The following is a 24,164-nucleotide window of genomic DNA, read 5'->3' as shown; positions in this document are numbered from 1 at the left end:
GGGGATCACCTTGGAATGACTCATATGGAGTGATGATGATGGTACTGGTGATATTGGTAGCGGTAATGTGATAAGCAAAAATGATCATGTTCAATCTCATAAAGTCTAGAATGAAGGTTGAAAGTGGCAAAGGGAATAATTAATAATAGTTGGACAAGGAAGAGATTCTAAAAAAAAAAAAAAAACTAGAAGGGAGAAGCAAATGAACTATGATTACATGTTACCTTGTTAAAATTGTTAGATGTTCATGTTGTCATAATTATTGTAATATTCACCTTTCAATAATATGTATTTTATTTCAGGATCATCACATGCACGACAAGAGTAGATCCTAACTTATGTTTCCTTCTTGTAGTTTTTAGGGAGTATACCCTTGTATTTTGTAAATATGAAAATGTTGTATAACTTAATTTGTATAATTAATGTTTAAACTTGACTGAATGAATGTAACCATGTAGTTCATATAATCATGCTTCATGCCCATGTAATTATACTTATTTATTTTTATCTATCCATAATGATATCTTGTTATATAATGTATATCGTAAATATTGTGGTTGATAAAAGTGGGTATAAGTGTGGAAATTAAAAACCCAGGATGATTGGGTCGGGAATTGAGTTATGAGATGTGAGCTATTAGAAGTGTAAATAAATTCATATCAATAACCTCGGACCTTCCGATATATGGGGAAACTCCATCAAATTCTGGTAGATTTTAATACGAAGATCATGAACATATATGTACAAAAAAAAAAAATTATTTGTCGTTGTATCCTGAAATGGGAGATGTTACACCCATTCTCCATCCCTCTAATTTTTTCACATTTCATTTTTAGTCTAAAACCTCTTTTTTTTTTGTCATTAATTTGAAATAAAAAAAAGAAAGTCACCAAATTCCATTGAGGAGAGAGAAAATATCGAATGACAATGATTTTGACTATCAAAATGGTTGATCTTGCTCTTTATAGGTTTCATTTAATGAATAAAGTTGTATTAAGTTGTTTTTTCACCTTCAAATTGTCTAGAAAAAAAAAATTCTGACCTTGAGAAATATTTAGGTATTGGGATTATTATGTTATTTTTTTTTCATATTTTTTAGGTTATCTGAAGGAATAAACATGTTTGTTTAGGTTTTTAAAGTGTTTTCTTAGCTATTTCAAGTCAAAAATGGTTAAAAAATGGATTTTTTTTTTTTTTTTTTGTGTATAAACCCATGGCTCGACTTTCTTGCAACCTCTAGTCATAAAAAATAAGGTAGAGCATGCTGTTTTTTTTTTTTTTTTCCTTAAAAAATATTCTGCCTTATAAAAATATTAGTAGGCCCAGACATGTGGGCTTTCCTAAGCCCAAGTGTGTGGATATTTTTTTTTCTTTATATTTTTTGGATTTTTTTATGAATTTGATTATTCATAATATGATTTTTATTGGATTTCCTTGCTAGTTTTTTTTTTTAAAATTTTATTCTTTAAAATTTTATTGATTTTTAATTAGACAATGTGATTTGTTTCATTTTTATATTTGTAGGTTTATCACAATCTTAAAAAAATACCTTGATATTTAGTTAATTCTATCTCTTACAAGCGTCTATTTTTGTTATTATAAAATTATTTCTAAATTATTAAATCTTATTAAGTTCATAACCCGAGTCATGAGTTTTGCTGGTTAGCTTCAGTTGATTAGAAATTGAATTAGTACTTGATTTTATAAACAATTTTTTTTTTATCATATTATTAAATAAAAAAAATAATCTAAAAATATGACTTGGGTCTCCAACTTTACAAATCATGAAACTCAAATTAATTCAATGCATGATTATCTCAATGTTTATTTTTTAAATATGTCACCTAGGAATTTATATTCAAACCTAACCACATCTATATCAATTATTTGACTCGCTTTTGAAACTTGCTAAATTAACTCTATCATGTTAAGAAAACCTCAAAATGATTTGACTAGTAACATGCGCTAAGTAAGGAGACAAATTTAAAGAATTTTTTTTTAAAAAAAAAAATTCCCGTTTCTTGGAGCCCAAATTAAATGCCCCCTTCCTTATGAACCCAAGAGACAATAAAAGAGACTACATATCAGGCTCATAATGTATACTTTAACCACCATTTGGCAAATGTAGGTGTTTTCAATTTCCATGGCACTTTACTCCTAAGAGGGAGTTTGCCGCCAAAATTCATTTTTTTTATTAAAAATTATTTTTTAATATATTTTAAATCGTTTTTATACTTTAATTTTAAAAATAATTTTTTTAAAAATAAAAAATTATTATTTTAATACATTTTAGTATAAAAAATATTTTAAAAAACAATTACAATATAAAATATAATAAATGATAAAATGCAGAATGATTTATTCTCATGAATTAATTGAAAATCGCAACTCTTTTGTGTGGAGTAAATTCTTTCGATTGTTGTATTTGAATATCTCTATCTGTGCTATTTGTCAAATATATAGGTTCTTAAATATTGATTTAAAACTAATTTTTTATAATACCAAACCATTTCTTAAATTTTATTTTATTTTATTTTATTTACAGTTAAAGTATCTTAAAGCCCATTTACCCCTTTAGCTCAATTCAAAGGGTTTCACGTATTACATTGTAAGAATTATAATTTTTTTCTCATATTTTTATTTTATTTTTTAAATGTCGGATTAATGTTTTGACTTTTCTATTACTTATTTTCATGCGTGACTAGAGAAACTGTTATATCTAAATTCTTTCTATTACTTATTAATTTAGAATAACACACACTTCTGCATCTCAAATTCATCGAGGGGGTTCATGCCCGACTAAAATTACTCTTTTAGCTAGAGATTTAATTTAACAAACATTTTTACTGTAGAGATCCACCGTGCTTTTATAATCAATTTAATAAGATATAGTTTAAATTTGTAACATAAAAACAAAATAAAAGGGGGACTAAATGTAAAACAAAAGAAAATCACATAGCCAAATTCAAATTCAGGCAAACAAGTTCTTTTTGGTCCATCTGTTTACCCTTTTCTTTCTTTACGATCCCTATAAATTTTGCAATTTTAGTTTTGATTTAAAAATTTGTTTTGTTTATTTTTTAATTCTTGTATTTAAAAGATGAGAAAAAAAATTATTAAGAAACATTGAAGAAGAGAGAAAGTTGTTGATTGATTATATTCCAACAAAAAAAAAACCTAATCTTGATGTCATGTCAACGAGTTTTATTAGATTATAGGAGTTTCATTTAGGTATTCCTAAACCCTCATCTTGCCAGATAAAGTTGATCAAGGTTGAGAGTTAGTATATTTTTCTAAGTTTGATTTTGTGTTTTTTGCTCAATATAAGTGGCAATTTGAGCTGATAATTTGGTTTCTTGAGATTTTAATGATGTTTAATAGGTTTTTTAGGTTAAAATAAATATGAAGAAGGGTATTTTTTTCACACTAAAAAAACACGATTCAAATTTCTGACTACCTTTTTTAATTGTTGAAAACTAGGTTTGAAAACGACATGTTTTTTGTTATTATTTTTTTCTTGTGAATAAAAAAAGGTCAGGCAAATATATAACCTTTTTATTTTATGGGCTAGGTGTGTTAGGCTTACCTAATCCAATTATCAGGCCTTTAATTTTTGAACTCATTATTGATTTTTTTAATTTTTTTTTATTAAATATGATTAAAATAAATTACTTAAAAATATATTAAGAATATAATTTTATTAAATACTATTCAATTTATATTAGTTTTTGAATAAGATTATAGATTTCATTTTCTATAAAATTATTGAGCATTTGTTTTTTGCCACCCTTGGTTTGTCTTTCTTTAAAAAAAAAAAAATTATTTGTTGCCTTTTCGTGAATTTGTTTATTGCATAATTATATAAAAAAAGACCCCAAAAATTATAGTGTAATATTCTTATATTTATCTTATTATGTATTAACAAAATGATCATCAAAACATTATTTTTTATATTTTTTATGAATTTTGATAAGTTTTTGCTTCAAACAATAATTATTCTAAAAAACATTGCAAAAATAAATAAATAAATGCATTAATAGGATGAATAGGTTTTAATTAAAGATATATCTTTTTTATCCTTATTTAATACTGACAAAATTCTTTTGGATAATTATTTTAATTGCCTTCAATTTTTAGTAAATAAAGTATTGTTTTTTTCTTAAAAAAAACTATGTTTTTCAGTTGAGAAAAATATATTAATAAGAAAAGTAAGAATTATAATTGCAAAGTATTTTTTTAATAGAATATAAATTATTACATTTCTTATAAAAAAATTATCCACATATAATTAAATAAAAAAATTGAATAGCTCTTCATAAAACAAAATCAAATATCTTGATTTATATTTATTTTTAAACTTTAAGATTTAATATTTAATTTACATCAACATCTCTTTCTAACATTTGTATATACATATAATTTATTTATTTATTTTATTAAAAATATGCATCAACTTTTTAATTCATAATAAAAACTTCTCATCAACCTTAAAAATGGATTGACAATGCTCGAACATTTTTTGTGTAGAAAAATAATTTTTAATCCAACCCGTAGCGAAAACGTGGGTAGGATGGTTATTCCAAATCTAAGCTCTTATGTTGGTTAATTGCACTTGCAGTCCCTCTACTATGCAAGTTTGACTAATTGAGTTTCTCTACTCCTAAATTTATTAATGAAGTCCCTCTACAATACATTTTATTTAGAATCAGGCCCTCAGTCCTCATCATGATGGCATCATCCATGAATTGCAAGTCCTTGTTAACAATGGAATGCCCAAAACCCATTTTACGAAGTGCGTTGCGAGCTCCAAAAGGGGCATCATGATGAAAACTATGGAGCTCGCAATGCATCATGATGAACAAACCGTAAGAACTTTGGCCCCTCCACTTCCCATTTCTTTAACAATTCTCTCCATATCTCCAAAAAATTAAAATCAAGAAAAATATTGTTAATTATATAAAAATAAAAAAGAAAACGATTTATTTTTCCAAGCATTTTTCCATCAAATTATTCTCAAAACCATCATTAATTAAGGGTTCTTATAACATATGAAATATAATATAAAGGATCCTATTAATCAAATGAATACTAATGGACACATATCTTAGCTAAATCAAAAATTGATTCCATTCACTTTAAAATGTTTTTTTTAATATGGAACATAATTAAAATAAATTATAGATGAATAAAAAATTAGTTTCAGAGAACCATTGATTGACATGTTTTTGTGAAACTTAAAACTCATTATTTAATATGAATTTTTTTTCTTGTAATTTATAAAGTAAAAAAGTTAAAAAATGAGTCTAAATAAAATGGCTTTGCACTTAAGACATATATACACACTTGCTCAGCCTAGCTTATGCACAAGTTTGAGGCTAGGCCCTGGGAAGGTGGTGACTTAGCTTTAACTTAGGTTTGAGTTTGCTTTTTTGTCAATCTAAAATTGTTATATTTTTATTTTTTTATGGTAGGTAATTAAGATAAAAAAAAAATAAGAATTAATTCTTTTTGAATTACTCTTGCATCAATTTTGGTTTTTTTTTTTTATTAAAAAGTGTAAAAAGTGATTGAAGGAGAGATATTTTGCAAATCAAGCAACAAGTCATTTACCTTCTTCTCTACTATTTTCTCAATTTTATTTTGCCACTAATTTTGCATATCTTTTGCCTCGTTCTCTCTCTATTCTAGAGCTTAGTTTCTTCTCTCTTATAGAGAGATTTAAGTTCTATTCATTTGAGTTCATTGATATTGTTTAAAAATATAACTAACAATGAGATGTTGTTGAAATCTTAAAAGATTCACTAACATAATTATGGGGAGATGAGCAATAAAACCTTTAGAATTGATCATTAATAACAACACATATTTAATGATAGTTCTAAGACCTTCAACAAATAAGTACCTCACTTATACACTAATTTCTATTTTAATTATATTACAAGTTGATGTTCTATACCTTATTTTATAAAAATACATGCAATATAATTAAACATGGTGATCATTGGTCTAACATTACACAAAGTTATGAGAAGCGAGAGTAATTGAACAATTTCTCTTTATTAGACGACAAAAACGCCTAATTTATTTGCATACCTCTTGAAAAACAAGTTAATGAAAATTGTTTATTCAAGTCAAATTAAAACGTAAAATTTTAAAAGAACAAAATTTTTTATTATCTCTTGAATTTGATAGAAAAATTCATTTTGCATGTTATACGCTAACATTTTATTCATATTTGAAGTTTATTGTTCATCAGCTTTTTCATCGTATTTCTTTTTAATTTTTTTTTTGGATACTAATTCTCAACCTTATTTTCATTTTTTTTTTATTTTTTTTGAAAAATATTAAATTACAATATTAATTATAAGATAAATATACACTTGAGTTGTATCGCTACTATAAAATTAAAAAAAAAAAAAATGGCATTGTTGACGAATAGTATTTTGTCGCCGTTTATCAATGAAAATAACAATAAAAATTTTCATCAGTAATTTCTGAAAAAAATAGGGAAGGAATAAAAAAGTTAAAATAAATTCTGTCAGCATTTTCAAAGTGTCAAATTGTCGATGGAATGGTCACAAAATTTCCATTGATGATTTTAAAAGGAAGTATAACCTGATAGTTCTCTTTTCCTCCCTTTCTTCTTCTTCTTCATCAATTCAATTAAGACCCTAACTCCAATTTCTTCAGTTTTTCGACAATCACCTTCTAAAATTCAGCCACCTAACTCACTAGCCTCAACACAACATCCCTCTCTCGGGATTTGGGTGATCTTGTTTATTTGTTGAATTTGTAGTTTGCATGTATATTCAAGTGTATTACATGTTTTATAATGAAAATTTTGTTGTATTAATGAATGATTTGTATTTTAAAGTTTGTTTGGGATTTGAGAGAAATGGATTTAATTTGTCACTTGATGAAATTAAATGTAATTTTATCACTTGGATGTGTTAGAATTGAAAAAAATGATAGGTAATTTAATGGATACCAATTATATTTCTTTGTTAATTTTATGGTTAAGTCTGAAATTTGGGTTATTTGGATTTCTTAAGCTATGTGAGGATTTTATGTATAGTAGTTTAAAATAATTTAGAGGATAAATGTTATTTTTTTGTTTGATTATTTAACAAATTGGTGTGAAATTGCTTTTAGATTATTTATAATGAGTTTTATGTTTGGTAAACATAGTAGGTGATTCACTTCTTTTAAAGGTATCATGCCTCCCAACAAACGTGGCCAATCTAGCAAAAGAAATCAACTTGACAAGGAAACTAAATCTCTCCCACATGATCAAGGTATTGATCACTTCATGTCTTTTTTTTTTTTTGTTATAATTTTTTTTAGGAACCAACTGTTGGAAATATTGCTCATGTGAAAAAAATAAATTTGGGTTTAATAAGTTTTGTAATATTTGCATCTCTCAAAAAAGACATAGCTAATCCTAAAATTTAGCTTGCTACATGGGTATGCTTTTTGTTTTTTGTTCAAAACATTGTCTCATCTTATGTGTGTCTTTCTCTATGTCAATAACATTATTCAAGCATTTATTTGTCCTAATCTTGAGTAGGTCTATTTGAGGAAGATTATTAACTTTGTGGATGAATTCTACTAAGAGGTGCCATTTAAATTTTAGTTGAGAATGAATGAAATTGACGTGTAGCTTTATTTTTAGCATGCTATTGTGAAGTTCTATATTCCAATTGATTTCACATTGTTGTTCAATACACTTTAGATAGTGCAATTTTTGGGGTTAGGGATCATAAAATATAAAAAAAAAATAACAATTTCAGACAAAATTACCAAATATGAAATGAAAATCTAATGAAATTAAACAATGAGTAATTAAATTGCCAAAAAATAATTAATCAATAAGAGAACTGAAAATAAAAGAAATTGCAGTTATAAGAATGATGATCAAATTCAACAAAAAAAAAAAAAAAACTAAAAACTTAAATGATTAGGGATTAAATCAAAAAATAAATTCCAATTAGAAAAAAGATTAAAAGCAAAATAAATAGGAATCAAAAGAATGATGATCAAATTTGATTAAAAAATCATAAAAAAATCAAATGTCAAGGGATGGGATAAAATAAATCAAACTTGATACAATAAAAAGATTGAAGATCACTTTGTAAATTTGCAATGCCAACACATCTTTTGAGGTGGAGGAGAGAGAAAAAAGAAGGGGGCATTTTAGTTCTGGTGTGCTAGGAATGCTGACATATGCCGACCCATCATGTGGAGGGTAGCATGACACTTTGGACACTGTCGTTGAAGACCATCAAAGACCATTGAGAAGTGTCTCACACGCCACTAAAAAAACACGAGTGCCTCCCACTTGCTGGTACATGTTTTGCACACAACAACCATATATTTTTTTTTTAAGTATAAAAAGACCAAAACACCTTAACCTCACATGATAATTCCAAAAAAAGTAAGGTTAAAAAACCAAAAATGCCCCTTCACCTTAGGCAAGAAAAAGTTGATTCCAAGGGTTATTTGATAATTACACTGTATAAACATGTTACAATGACTAGAAAGCCCCTGACTCCATTTAATAAATGCAAAAAAACCAAGGTTTAGAAAACCAAAAATACCCCTTGCACTTAGAAAAAAAAAAATTGACCCCAAGGGCTATTTAGTAATTACACTGTGAAAATATAAAAATTCAAAAATACCCTTTAAACTTACACCCTTTCTATTTTTTTTCTAAGGTTATGGGCGTAATTACGCCTTGCAACAAAATATAAAAATATTATTTTACCTTTGTTTTTATCTTTCAGTATTTTTAAAGGGCAAATAAGTTATTTTATTGTGAATTGCACCGTGAACAATCCACTGTAAAACATTAATATATTTTAATTGCATGTTAAAATAACATCAAAAGAATGAGATATTCCAAAACAAATCTAAAATGATAAATAAACTCAGTGAAAAGACCATTTTAATCCTGAAAAATAGCCTTGAGTGATTTGAAATATCAATTCATTATATAATCCACGATGAATTAAGACATCTCTATAGTATTTTTCTCACCTGATCAGCTTATAGAGAACATAGTTTGGATCCAAACTTTTCCGAACAGTGAACTTGCAACAAGTGCCTCATGTCATGTCCCAATACGAAACATCTATCAAGCTCGCAATCATCAAACAAGCTCCTTCTCGTCAAAAGAAGAGCAGTGCCGCATGAAGCACATATGATCATGACAGGATTAACTTAATCTTATACGTGGGTCCCTTATAAAGTTAGGTCAGAAAATCAGATAATGCTAAATGGGCAACAAAAAGAGGGAGGCAGAAGACTCAGTGGAGAAAAAGAGATGGGAGTGGATATCCATCAATTTGCCATAGCCTTCAACCTTTTAATACTTTAATGCGCATTAAGAGAAAACAAAGGCCTGGCTACAAAGTGCTTTAATGGCATCCAAAGTGGTAAAAGTAAGTGCAAGATTAATTATCAAAAGATCAGGAGCTAATTCACAGTTCATCACAAACATTATACAGCAAGAGATGAGTAGTGCAAAGCCTTAACTCCAAATCCGGAAGGATCAAAAACTTAATTAGTATATAGCAACTGTAAGAAGTTCTTTAATATTCAACTTACGCTTCAATCTCAAACCTTGGACACTTGATGGAGCCCATTGATATGTCTATCTCAATCAAATTTTCTTCCTCGTTCATCTCATTTAATTCTGCCAGAAGCTCCATTAGACCATGCTGTTTGAAAAATGATCCTTGTGCAAAATCTGGCAATTTGTTCTGCAGATTATAGTGGACCTCGTCTTCCTCATGATCACAAATGTAATGTCCACCTGGAAGGGAGATTTCAATGAGGCTATCCTCGTCAGAAATAGATCCATCAGAGCAATCTCGGCTCTGAAACATTTTGTCTTGGAACAGCCATTCCACTTCTGAGTCCTCACTAGTTGATGAGCGACCAAGGCAGTCACTTTCTGATGTTATAACTTGAGATGATCTAACCAAATACTCATCAACCTGACCTCTACCTTCTTCTTCTTCTTCTTCTTCTTCTTCTGTGATGAATTCCTTTTCGAGCACAAGTGGTTTGGATATAACATCTTCTATGTAAGGTGAGGTGCTTGCCTGATCTGGCATGACAATCTCATCTGTCACTGATTTCTGCACTTGTGTTTGTTTTTGCTTTGAGAAAGTCAAGATAAGACTAGATAAAATTAACGCTGTTGATGTGAGAAAGATTGACAAGATCAGCCCATATCCAAGAAAACCAGCAAGAATCAATACCGGAGCAAGAGCAAACATCAATGGTAGTACTGGTGAGAATATTTTCAAGAAACACAAAGGAGAAGCCATTTGTTCCAAGACTTTGTTTTGCAACTTCATGAACTTAAGGAGCTCCTTGTCCAGCTTATTTCGTCAGAAAGAATTTACAAAGAAGATAATTTGCACCTCTATATATTGACACTGTAAGATATGCAAATTAACGAGATTGATGGGAGATAGATTAAAAGACAGATGGATGGAAAAAAAGCTGATTTTTATGGGGAGAGATACGAGGAATGAAACTATATATGATCTAGATCCACGAAAAAAACGTAGCAGAAAAGCAGTTTATCAATTCTAGCTCCAGTGCTGATAAAAAAAGAGTCTGCTAGCTGATAGATTGGGAGAATATAGTAGTAGAACTTAGAGAGCATGACAGTAGTCTTAAGCCTCACCAGTGCTGTTGAAATCAAAGAAGACAGATTACTAAAAGAAGAAGGTTTTGAATATGGGGATTGAAGAAAGATTGCAGATTATAAAATATAACTGCCAAAGTAAGTATGAACAGGAAGAAATGAATCAATGAGAGCTGTACTGTGATTATAGATTTGAGGAGCAGGTAATACCTGAAATGGTTTGCAAAAAAGAAGCAAGTGATCAAGAACTAAAAGAAAATAATATTTTCTTCTTACATCAACCTGATGAGAATTACATGCTTGCTTCTCACTTCTCTACAGACTCACAGTTCTCAAGTGCCCCTTGCTCCTAATAAACAGGTTTTCTTTTTCCTCCTCAGCCAACCACAATCAGGTGGTGTTCCTCTGCAACTGATTCTCTTGAAAAAAAGCACAAAACCCCAGGTTTTGCAGTATTGATTAACAGTCTTAGAGCATGGATATTAGAGAAGCCATGTGCTCACATCTGTGCTCACCACATGGCATTTGACCTCCAACTTCAAGGAGAAAAAACTATAATTAAAAGGAAAAAAAAACCCAGAACCCAACACAGGTCATATATTTTATTACATTTCGCCTTCAGCTATATCCCTGCTACCCAGAAACCCTATTTATCAGAACCCTACATGAAAGCTTCAGGGGAACAACGAAAGAAACATTACCAATAACATATTTTGCGCTCCTTAATATTATCTTCAAGTCGATAAGCAGGTGAGCGGAAACTTCCTTTGTCCCTGACGATTAATCTCCGAAACAGTACAAAAGAAAAAGAAAAAGAAAAAGAAAACACCAACTTTTCCTTATGAAACGACACTAATTTTACGTTCCTCTATGGCACAACCTCATTACTCTGAAACATCTTCATATGGAAGACCAAGCCGAGATCATCTAGCTTAAAATTCAGAAATTTTTAATTTTTTTTCCAAATGGCTTCAAAATCTAATCTACATTGAGCCACAAAAGACTAGCAATAACATGCCTACCGACGTACCACCTATTTGAATCTGTATTATATAAGTAAAATACTCCTAAAGTCTACACAAAGGCTGCAAACTGAAGAGGATGGCGCTTTTTATTTTTTATTTTTTTCCATTATCCTTTAAAAAATAAATGTACAAGAAACTAGTAGAGGTGGAATATTCGAACAAACTTGGTCTACCTTTTTAAATATTTTCAAATTAATCTACGAGTTTGACTTAAAAACCCATATTTTCAAATTTTTAAACATTGTGATATTGATCAATTCAGATAGAAAAAGTTCAATAACGTGACAAGTATTTGGCAATGTTGCTGGTCGTGTGAGGGCCTCCTCCTGAGTTCATTTCTAGTTTTTGCTTTTAAATTTTCTTCTCATAGAATGTGCCTCTAATGATGCCTTCAAGTTTGCTTTAAGCCTATGGGCCAACAACGTGCCTCCACCTACCAAAACTTCTAACCCCACTCTCACTAAAGCCAGTGCCGGCGGACGGCGCAAAAATGATGCCTGAATTGTTGATATTATATGGAAGTACGTTTTTTGAACATTTAAAAAAATATATACAGGGTGTGGCCATTATTATAGTATATCAGTAAATACACATTACTATATATTTTGTAGTAAAATGATTATTTTACTTTGAATAGAAAAAATAAGAGCTTTAGTTGTGTTTTTTTCACTATCTGAGTAGTCATTATGAAATTGTTCAAGAGTATCTATATATTTTCGAGTTTTTTGCATAGTAAAATATGTTTTTATCTCTAAAATTAATAAAATTTAGAGTTATGGATCAAAATTTTTTTTTGACTTTTCATAAACTTTTAAACATTATAAATACTTCTTTATCTCATGATAAAAAAAAAAAATTGAGCTATTGGACAATTTTTTTTCCTTTTTCATGTACAATTAAAATATGTATTTGACCTTAGAAAATACAAAAAAAAAAGAAAAAGTTTTGACTTGGAGGGTGCTTTTGTACTTTCACACGGGTTTTTCAGGTAATTACTAGAGTCAAAGGGGTGTTTTGGTATAATTTTCATGTTGAATTTTTAATTTTTTAATTAAGAAGATTGTTAGCACATGATAATCACATGCCAACGAGAGGATGATGTTTGTATCATTTAGGTGCTGTATTCGACACTACCTAGTGGCCAAACTTGATCTTTTGTTGTCTTTTTGGATGTGCCGACTTGTCCTTTTCCACATGGTATGTTGTGTGACAATGTATGGGGGTCGGATTATCGTCGAAGGTCGTTTCATTCTATTTTTCTTATTTTCTGTCTCCTTTCAAATAAAGTGCACGATTGTCCTATTTGATTTTGGTTTTTAAATCTCAGTCCTTATTATTTTGATCTTTTAATTCGTTCTTATTTTTTTATAAAATTATTATTTGTTTTCAATTTAGTCATTCAATGAAAATTTCTCATATGTTTTTTTTTTTCATTTTGGTCCTTGTTCTTTTAATTTTTTTTTCTTTGGTTCTTTCGTTAAAGGTTTTTTGGCTTTCAACTTCATCCTCCAATCAAAGTTTTTATTTTTTTTATTTGACCATCATTTTTTATATTTGTTTTTCATTTTGTTAAAGCTATTTTTCAATGAAATTTTTTTGCCCTCTAATTATTTTTTTTTATTTTCACCCTCATTCTTTTTATTAAATTTCTTTTTAGATTCTATTGTGTAATTGTTTTTTTTACCTAGTTTCATCTTTCAACATTTGATTTGTTGATGAGGTGATTTTGTACAATCTTATCATTTTATATTATTTTTTTTTTTTATAATATTGATTTTGTGATTATTTTCAATTTATTTTCTATGAATTTATCATAGTCTCTTTATCTAGGTCATAGGTTTCACATGACTTTTTTTGTGTTTAATTTTTCAAGATATTATTTCAATTCATCTATATTGTTTTATACAAATAAATTTTTTTTTTCAAAATAAAAAATATTTATTTTTAAATAATATTTATGATATGTTTAGCCTTGCATAATGTTTTTTAGGGTGTGGCCGGGTTTATTCAATTAATTTTATTTATGTTTCTATTTTTATTATCTTTTATTGTTTTAAATAAAAAAATTTAGTAAACATAATGGGGTAAATGTCTCATTTTCTATAATTGAATATCTTGTTCTATTTTCATCTCTTATTTTTTAAAAAATTGTTGGTTATTGTTAACAATTTTTTTTGTTTGTTTACATAGTTGATTATTGATTTATTTTATTAAATACTTACATAAAATTTTTAATTTACACTTTATTTTTTTATATAAAAAAAACAAATCAAAATAATCTACATACTCGGTGCTTTTTTGAAAACAAAATTTATAACCCACGACTGATTACGTGTTAGATAGCTAATTCTCTGAGAAAGCGTGTGGCTTAGTGCTCTTACCCCGGCCCCCACTCGATGAAATCATGTTTAAATTCTAGTAAATACTTTAGATTCTAAATTCAAGTTGTGTTTGAGATCATCTAGCTAGGTAGCTAAGCTAGCTTTTCGAACGTTAAAGGGTCCAAAGTAGATAATTTATATAATAAGCTCAAAGAGAGCTCACAGATAAAATTAATACATGCATGCCAGCCAGTGGGACTCTCTACCTTCACTCTTATTTCTCTATTCAAAACCCTTTAGTAATACCACATTTTCTTAATTCTTGAAGAAATCAATAACCAGAAATGATGATATTTGTTTTTTTTTTTTTACTATATAGTAGTGTAAGAGAAGATCATAGGTTCCATAATTCGTATTTTCAAGGATTATTATCATATATGTAAATCAATAAATAAAGAAAAAAGGAGAATGCGGGAAATATGTTGCCACTTGTCGGCCAGTTGCAATTGTGAGTTGCAGAAATTGAGGAGGGCCACATGAAACCCTAATTGAGTTACCTTTTGCTCTACAACTTGGCTACAAGAACCAGCAAACAAACGTAATGTTTATTACTCTTAAATAGAAATATAATCACGTTCGGAGAAGCAATTGTCTTGAAAGAAGAAAATGAGATCAAGAAATCCGACCATCAGTGGGGATTGTAGCACAAGGAATGTTTGAGGTGTGAAAACCGATTCATGGAAGTCTACGAGCCTAGGAGGGGACCATATCTAAGTTTTGATGCATGTTTCATTGTTACTCTAAAAGCAGATAAGATAATCTTGCATTGAATCCAGAGATTAGACCCTCTTGTTTTGACCTCTGTATAATTCATACATGTAGTTGTTTTTGCTTCTTCCATCAATTACTTTGAAGAAATTAGGGCAGTTATTACGTGCTTGGAATCTATTTTTATATGTAAAAAGAAGACTAGTATTGTTTGTTTTTTACTTTAAATTAATATTTTTTTGATATTTTTATATCATTTTGATGCACTGATATCAAAAATAATTTTAATATATTTATAAATAAAAAATATTTAAAAAAACAATTATAACTATAGTTTTAAGCAGGCTAGGATTTGTGAAAGGTGGGATTGGGAGCCTTGTAAAGATCCTGAATGGAGTAAAAATGATAGCTTTTATAGGTAATCCAATAAAACAATGTTAATCTAAATAAATGAAAAGAATTTATTCTGAGTTAGTGAGTGAGTGCCTTAGAATTTTATCAAAAAAGAACGGATTTTTTTGTGGTATTTTTTTAATCTTTGTGTGGTAGCTTTATTATGAAAAATGTTATTTTTAACATCAATGCTCCTCAATATTAGTTACCTATATCTTCCACAAAGTCCATTCAAGCATAAGATCCCAAATTAAATGCAACCATTTAATAGTTATAATATTTTGTGCTTTTAATGTATTTTAAGTATTCTTTTAAGATCTGACGAGTGAACTTCTCCAAGATTACTTTGAAACCTACTTATAAGATTTATAGCAAAACTAAGATCAAGTTTTGTGCAAAGCATGTTATACATTATAATACCTACAGCCTGAACATATGGTGCATTTAGCATTTCTCTCTCTTCATCTTCATAAACAAGACACATTTTCTTATATAGTTTCATTTATTTATTCATGGAAGTATCCATTAGACTTAGAATATCCATATGGAATCTTTTTAATATTTCATCTAATATTACTTATGAGTAGGGGTGATTATTTTCGATTCAGTTTTTATTTACAAAAATAATCAAACCGAATTTTTTTTTTAGAAAAAAACCGAATCCGATTCCAACCGATAGATTTCAATTTTGTTCGGTTTGATTATTTTACGAAAAAATTGAAAAAACTTGTATTGTTTTTTGGGCTTTTTGAGGGGCTTTAATTATATTACATTATTAGTGCTAATATTGTGTTCAATATGTTGCAAGCCTTCCTAATTTTTTTTTTTTTGGAGTAAAACTCCTACATCAAAGTTTAAATAACACACATACCAAGTTAAAATTTAAACTACAAAGCATTGCCTTCAAAAGGGTTTAAAAAAAAGTAAAAGAACAACAAATAACCTTATCATAAAACATTTCATGCAAAAAATATAAATCTTCATTGTATACATCATCACAATCGAAAAACATATCAAGAATTGCGATTTGATCCCTTAATACCATAGACATTAAAACCTAAAAAAAAAAAAACATATTAACAACCATACTTTATATGAGAATGATAAATTATAAATCTATTTACACTATACAGATTAGACAGTGTTTTTGCTTATTTAACTCCAATACAACAAATGTTCTTTTCAAAAAGTTACATCCCTATTAAAGTTCAGCAACTATACCCGATTATAATAAGGAAAAAGAGGGAAAAACTAAAAACAAATTATTCTTCTTCAAGGTCAGAAGCCGACTTTAATACCAAATTCACAAACTTTATGCTGTCTATGATTGCTAGCAAATTGATCACTAAAAAATACCTATTTTTTCTTTGAGTTAAAACAGTTTCTTAACGACCCTTTTGGCTTCCATTTAAGGAAAGGCAACAAAGTTTTAACCTTTGAATATCCTACATTCACCCTTTTACTTTTTGCTTCACCTAACCAACAAAAGAACATAAAAAAACACCGAAACCCATAATTCATACTTTGACTCTCTCATTGATTCTTAACAGTTTCCAAGCAACCAAGCAAAGTTTCTAGCTTTAACAAAATTACTCTTAAATTTAAAAACATATAAGGATGAAAAAAAAAATACTTACTCTTGAGGAACTAATTAAAGAGAGGCCTGAGAAGAATATATAGAGAAGCTTTAAAAAGCCTAAGAAATTTCAACGAATTGATCAAACTGAATTAGAAAAAGCTAAACTTGTTAACAAGAACAACAATAATAATATTGATAATCTAGTAGAGAAGAAGAAAGAAATATCAAAAGTAAGAGGGAGAGCACCAAAGAAGTAAAATTGATGTCTGTAAAGAAAAGCAAATTATGAAACCAACAACAGACATAAGGGAGGTGACTGGTTTGCTAGATCTGAAGATTATATATGGTGATGGGTGTGTTCCATACTCGTGTGGGAGAGGGAGGTGGTTGGTTTGTTAGATTTGAAGATGAGGATTGAAGCCTTGTTGAAGGTCTACTAGTTTATAAGAGTTAGGTTGTTAAACAACTAGATCTGGCCATGAAGTTTTGTATAGCGATGGGAAAATCAATTTTTATCAGGCTGAGAGTGTGAGAGATTGAGATTTGAGAGTTGTAGCTTATGAAGGCTGGGGTGGTGGCTTGTGAGGGCTGAGGGGTAAGGACGACTGCTAGATGCGAAGTAAGGAGAAGATGGGTACTGCTAATGCTAAGGTTAAAAATTAGAAAGCGCTTTTATAGTATTTTATTTTAACTAAACCAGTTTGGTTCGATTCAGTTTTTTCGTTTGCAGACTTGTTAAACTAAAACTAAACTGAACCAAAAATTTCAAAAAATATTCTAATCGGTTTTTTTTACGGTTTGATTTTTTCAGTTTAATCAGTTTTTTAGTGTTTTTACTCACCCCTACTTATGAGACTGATAAAGAGTTACATTTTCTATCTTGAATAGTTTGGATACCTAATACATATAATGCTCTACTTAAATCTTTCATCTCAAAATGAAATTTCAAAAAATATTTTAATATATTAATAGATGCAATAATCAAGATATCATTAATATATAAACATAAAAGTATAAAAAATTCTACAACTATTCTAATGATAAACACAATAATCAAAGTTATTAGCTATAAAACCATATTTAATAATAGCATTCGGAAAGTATAATACTATTAACTTAAAGATTGCTTGAGACCATATAGATATTTTTTAAGCATGCATACCTTATTTTCCTTACCTTTAATTTTGTAACCTTTAGTTGTTGCATAAATATTTCTTTTTTTAATTTACCATTAATTAAGAAAGTTGAATTAACATTCATATGTAATAATTCTAAATCTAATACAACAACAATAAACATTAGAATTCATATCAAAGTGAATTTAGCAACTAATGAATATATCACTTCATAATCTATACTGGACTTTTGTGTAAAACCTTTAGTAATTAATCTTACTTCATATTTATCACTTGACCTACTAGATTTATAATTTTTTTTTTCAATATTCATTGACAACATATAATTTTCCTATCTTAATTTGGGTAAATTTACCAACTCCTATACATCACCTTTAACAATTGATTTTGCTTTATATTTATCAATTTACCTATTAGATTTATATATCTTTTTCAAAATTCATTTACAACCTATGAATTTTCTATCTTTGGGTAGGTCTACCAACTCTCATGCATCATTTTATGGAGTTTAATTCTTCCTTTGTAGATTTTTTTTTATAATTTATCGATTCAAATGATGTTAATGCTTTGTGAATAGTTAAATGATATTCTATATGTTTTTCATTCAAGAAAGTAAAGTGATCTTGATGGTATCCTTTCTCTTTGAATTCTACCAACTGTATCATAATGATTTTCAAATGATTAAGCCAAAATCCTTATGTTATTATATACTTCATTTTTATTATTTATTGATTTATCCTCTTTAGTAATCTTAAATTTTCTATATTTATTTGGATTCCTAATATCAATTTGTTCCTTTAAGAATCTAGCATCTTTACTTTCAACCTTATTAATAGAACCATCACTATGATATATTAGAAATTCATATCCTTTTGGATTTTTATAATATCCAATAAAATTGATCTTAATGGTCTGACTATCTAATTTAGTTCTTGTATGTGATGAGATGAGTATAAGAACTAAAGATCCCTACACCCTTAAACTATTTAAGTTTAGTTTTCTTCTTGTCCATAACTCATAAGGAGTTATATTATGAGTTTTAGTAGGAACAAAATTTAACAAATATTTAGTAATAATTATGGCTTCACCTAAAAAATATGAACTAAAAGAAGAATGACATAACATAGATCTTACCATATCAACTAGAGTTCTATTGCTCATTTTAACAACATCAATTTATTATGGAGTATAGGGCATAAAAAGTTGATAAATTATACCATGTTGTTTTAAAAAATTGCCAAACAAATCAAATATGTATTCTCTACCACAATTAGATCTAAAAAATTTTATATTCCTTCCTAATTGATCTTCAATTTTTTTTTTTTATAAACTTGAGAATTTATAAAAACTTCATATTTTTTATGCATCAAATATTTATAACCATAATGAGAAAATTCATCAATAAAGATGACAAGATATTCCAAACACTGATGAGTTTTAACATTCAAAGAATCACATATATTAGAGTGAACAATAGCTAAAGGTTTGTTAAATCTTAATCCATTAGAAAAAGATAACCTTGTCATTTTACCAGAAATGCATGGTCCATAAGCATTAAATTATATGTTGATGTTAAGAATGAAACCCATATTTACCATTTTGTTTTCGTTTCGTCCTTATTAATATGTACTAATTGTAAATGCCTTGTATAAGAATCATCAACATATAAACAATCATCATAAATAAGATTAATATAAGTAGTAGAAAAATTTAATGCATTTTCATTATTAGAAGTAAAAATATTAAGTTGATAAAGTCCATCAATCTTAGCCCCTCAAATAAGAATTGTACCAACCTTATTAAAATGCATATGAATCAATATATGGACAAACATCATAAACAAGGTTAATATAAGTAGAAGAAAAACTTAATGCATTTTCATTATTAGAAGTAAAAATATTAAGTTAATAAAGTCCATCAATCTTAGCTCTTCACATAAGAATTCTACTATATTTTCCAATAGAAACTTTTCCTATATGAAAATGCACCTCATAACCTTTATCAACCAAGTAAAGGACATAAATTAGATTGTGCCTCATGTTAGTGCAAATAACACATTAGTGAAATAGAGGTTCCTCTCTCCATGTACTATGGTCTTTACAATTGTAACACTTAAAACATAACAATAGGTGTTGTTTCCCATATACATATGATAATCACCTAGTTTTACCTCCTTCATATCAAGAAAATAATTTCTTTTCTTTACCACATGACATGATGATGCAAAATCTACCCACCAATTTGTACTATTAACATATGCCAAAAAAACATTAAAAAACAACACAAATTATATGTTTGGAACCTTTATTATTGGGTTTGTTATCATTTTTATTTTTAGAACAATTAAATTGGCAATAACCAAAATTTCCATAATTAATACATTTACCTTTACCCTTTTTATTCTTGACAAAAACTTGAAATTCTTTCTTGAAACAATACATATTAAAACCCTTTCTTTTTTTAAAATACTTTTATAGCCATTTTTAAAAGACTTAAATTTTGGTGACGACATGGACATAAAGATGCATTTGAGTTTCTTTTAGGCCCTTCTTAAGCTTCCACACCTAATAATGTTAATAAGTTTTTCATGGTAATTGGGTGATGTGAGTAATTAAGTGATATGACAATTGATTTTCATTAACTATACAAACTATGCATTATGGTTGAAAACTTGTATCTTATCAGGGATAGGATTTTCTAAAGCAGCCAACTCTTTAAAAAAAACAACTAATTTATTTACGTGTTCAATAACATTATCATTTTCTTTCATGTTGATACCATTAAATTTTTTAATTAAAAGTTGAACATGTTTCTCAGAAACACTACTATATGCATTAGTGATGGCAATAAATATATTTTTAGCAAAATCATGCTCCTAAAAAAATAAAATTATATTCCAGGCTCCATAAAAATAAGCATGATTTCTCTAACAATCCTATTATCATCCATATATTTTTTATAAGACCTTTTAATAGAAGAGCTAGCATTTAATAAGACATTAACATTAATTATGTAATCCAAATGTGATTAACTTGACACTTTTAAATAGAAAAATTTATACCATTCATTTTTTTCAGTTTTGTTTAATTATTGACTGACAACCTTATTAGCCATAATTGAGAGAATTAAAAAAAATAAAATTTTAACCTTTTTGTTGGTTGGAATCATCACCAATAAAGAGTTTTCTCTATCTTTACATGAATCTAATTACACCTCTCTCTCTTTCCATTAAAAAAAAATGGACTGAAAATGATGAAAATAAAATTTGATACTAAAATGTATTTTAAAAAATATAAACCAATTATATTTATAACCACTCCGTTATTTGTCACTATTAAAATTAAATCATTATAGATTACATGATCTGACAAATTAATGTGTATATATTCTCATAGAATTTAAGTTTGTTTGGTTTCATTTTTGGAAAATATAAACCAATCAATACTAATAACAATTTATCATTTCAAGTCATTAAACCATTCAAACATTCTTGAAACCCAGTTTTTACACTTAAAATCATCTTAAGGCGTTAACAAAAGAAATAATCATTCCTCATTTTCTCGGTTCTTCACTCTTCATTAACTCTTCCTCATTTTTTCTCTTTACAGAACCCTAAAAAATTGAAATACATAAGACATGTCTGTACTTTCAACATCTTTTTTTTTTCTATGATGCTTTATAATATTACAAAAAAAAAAAAAACCTTGAGGTGAAAGAGAAATTATTGTAGCTAGATTATTATTCATTAAAATTAATTTGATGATATTGCCTCTGGCTTAAAAGCCTTTTAATTAGGTATTGGGGGCAAGAATGTATTTTAACCATGATACAATTGTCTTTTATAAATAATTATACGGGGTTAGATTAGTCACTTTTTTTGCATGGTAAAAATACAAATTTAACCCTAAAATAAAAAAAAATATAATGCCGATTACTCATAGACATTTTGGTTTTTTTTAATTTTTTTAAATAGTGTAATTACTTTAATACTCTTAAATATAAAAACAACTTAACTCTTTAACAAAGGTTTTTTTTTGTCATTTTGCATTGATTTTATTATAGATTTAAAGGTTATTTAGGGGATTTTTGGAATTGACATATACTACATATATTTAAAAAAAGACTTATTAGCGTGTTGACGGCCCCCACCCTATTCAGGTGGCGTTTGAATGATCTTGACACCTCTAACCTGATGAGACGACATGTGTTCCAAGATTCAAGACATTTTAACGTTAGTGGCAATTTCTTTTTTACCCCCCTTCTTTTCTCTCTATCAACTTAAATTCTCACACTAACTCCTTAAAAAATCAGGAACAATAATTTAATTTATTTTGTTTATTTTCTTTTTATTATGATTTTTTTATCTCGAATGATTTATAAAATTGGTATGCCTTTTCAATTTAATCCCTCTTAATTTTTTTTCATCTTTCAAATTTGTCTTTATTCTTTTAATTGCTATTATTTTTTGTTTGAAATTATTTTTTAAATTGATTTTGTTTTATGATTTCACCATTTTTTGGTTTTTTTTCCTATCAAATTTAACTCATATTCTTTTGATTGCCATTTTTATTACTTTGACAAGTTTTACAATTGATATTTTAAATTGGTTCATAATAAAATTCTTGATTGAACCCGAATTCAGAGTTTCACAGGTTGTGAATTTTTACGATTTAACTAGGTGTAGGATGTTTGCATGAGTTTGCTTGATTTTTTTTCTTTTTATATAAACCAATTGTTTTTTTCATGTTTCATTCTTTAGTATTTATTCAATTAAATACTGAGTTTCTTTATTTTTTAGCTTACTTTCTATAGAATTTTTTGTTGGTCTTGAAAATAAATCAGTTATCTAATGTCCTTTGTTTATTGTTCTTTGTTGGAATTTTTTTAGCTAATTCTTTAAATTTATATTTTCTTTTTATCCATTCCTTCAATATTTGAAATGATTTTTAAAATAATTTATAAGGCTATAATTCGTTTTTCTATTTCATCGCCCTTTATTTTATTTTTCTTTTCAATTTAGTTTTTATTCTTTTAATTGTTATTTGTTTTATTTGAAATAAATTTATAAAATTATTTTTATTTTCTATCTCTAAGATTTTCTATTGATTTTTAAAAATGACTAGAGTTTTCTTTAATTTTTTTAATTGTTGCTATTTTTCAGATTTACTTTGGCTAATAAATATGAAATTGATTAAAAATTGAGCTTCTTGATTTAGTTCAAATTTAGAATTTAATGGATTACGAGTTTGAGATCTTTGTTTAAGTTTAGAAAGTTCGCCCAAGTTTTTTTATGCTTTTTTCCTCCTTTTTTAAAGTTGATAGTTTTTTTGAGTTTTATCATTTATGATTTATATTATTAGAGATTAGACTTTTTTTTTATTTTTTTTATCTGCCTTCTATATGATTTTTTTAACTATGCATTTTTTGTTTTTTTTTTCCGATATACCAGCCCTTTTTTCTCGGTCACATCTATGCTTTGAGTCACTTTTAAAAAATAAAAAAACACACTTATTTCATAAAATTACAAATGTTTTTAAATTGTATCTTTCAAATTCGGTCACCATTTTTTTTATTGCTATTTGTTTTGTTTGGGATCAATTTTTAAAATTTTCTTACAATTTCATCCTCCATGAGTTTTTTTCCTATAGAATTTAATCCTTGTTATTTTTTATTTCTATCTTTTTTGCTTTTGCAAGTTCTTAAAATTGATATATTTTTCATGATTTTGTCCTTTAAAATTAAATTTGTTGGGAAGTAAGCTACTTGACTCAACTCGTATTCATGATTTCATAGGTTGTGAGTTTTAGTGATTCGATCAAGTTCAAAAGGTTTGCTCATGTTTTCTTAGGTTTTTTTACCATTTTTTTAGTTTTGCTTTGTAATTTATTTTTTTTGTTTTGACTTCTATAGGGTTAGTCTTGGATTCATGACCAAAGTCACCGGTTTCAAAGGTTAACGTGGGTTGACTTTAGTTTGTTTTGCCATTTTTAAAGTTATTTATTTTAATTTTATCATTTAATAGTTGAAGTATTGAAAATTGATCTTGGTGTTTTTTTTGTCCTTTCCTTTTATGTGGTCCTTTCTTTCCATGAGTTATCCCAATATTATATCCATTGTCACAACAAAGTTTATGAGTTAACCCAGTTTAATTGTATTTTTTTTCATGCTATTTTTCTTTTGTTTTGGCCTATAACATTGGGTTTATACTCTATATAGGCTCGTTTCAGGGTTTTTTTTTTCTTTTTACTTGTTATTTTATTTATTGTTATTTTATTTTTTATT

At 27.6% G+C, this 24,164-nt stretch overlaps 1 protein-coding gene across 1 annotated transcript; it reads right to left on the bottom strand.

Moving 5' to 3' along the window:
- Window positions 1–9,401: 9,401 nt before the first annotated feature.
- On the bottom strand, window positions 9,402–11,686 carry LOC118046048 (uncharacterized). Its single transcript, XM_035054841.2, has 2 exons — window positions 11,362–11,686; window positions 9,402–11,196 (listed from the first exon to the last, which is right to left on the bottom strand). Exon 2 carries the CDS (start codon window positions 10,362–10,364, stop codon window positions 9,603–9,605), a length of 762 nt encoding a protein of 253 aa, XP_034910732.1. The 5' UTR covers window positions 10,365–11,196; window positions 11,362–11,686; the 3' UTR covers window positions 9,402–9,602.
- Window positions 11,687–24,164: the final 12,478 nt, after the last annotated feature.

This window comes from Populus alba, chromosome 14 (genome assembly GCF_005239225.2).
Source record: "Populus alba chromosome 14, ASM523922v2, whole genome shotgun sequence".
NCBI classification, from domain to species: Eukaryota; Viridiplantae; Streptophyta; class Magnoliopsida; order Malpighiales; family Salicaceae; genus Populus; species Populus alba.
This window is presented reverse-complemented; position numbering and strand designations above follow the sequence as displayed.

Bases quoted from the DNA above. Each gene is read 5' to 3' on its own strand.
- LOC118046048 (XM_035054841.2), bottom strand. From the start codon at position 10,364: ATGAAGTTGCAAAACAAAGTCTTGGAACAAATGGCTTCTCCTTTGTGT.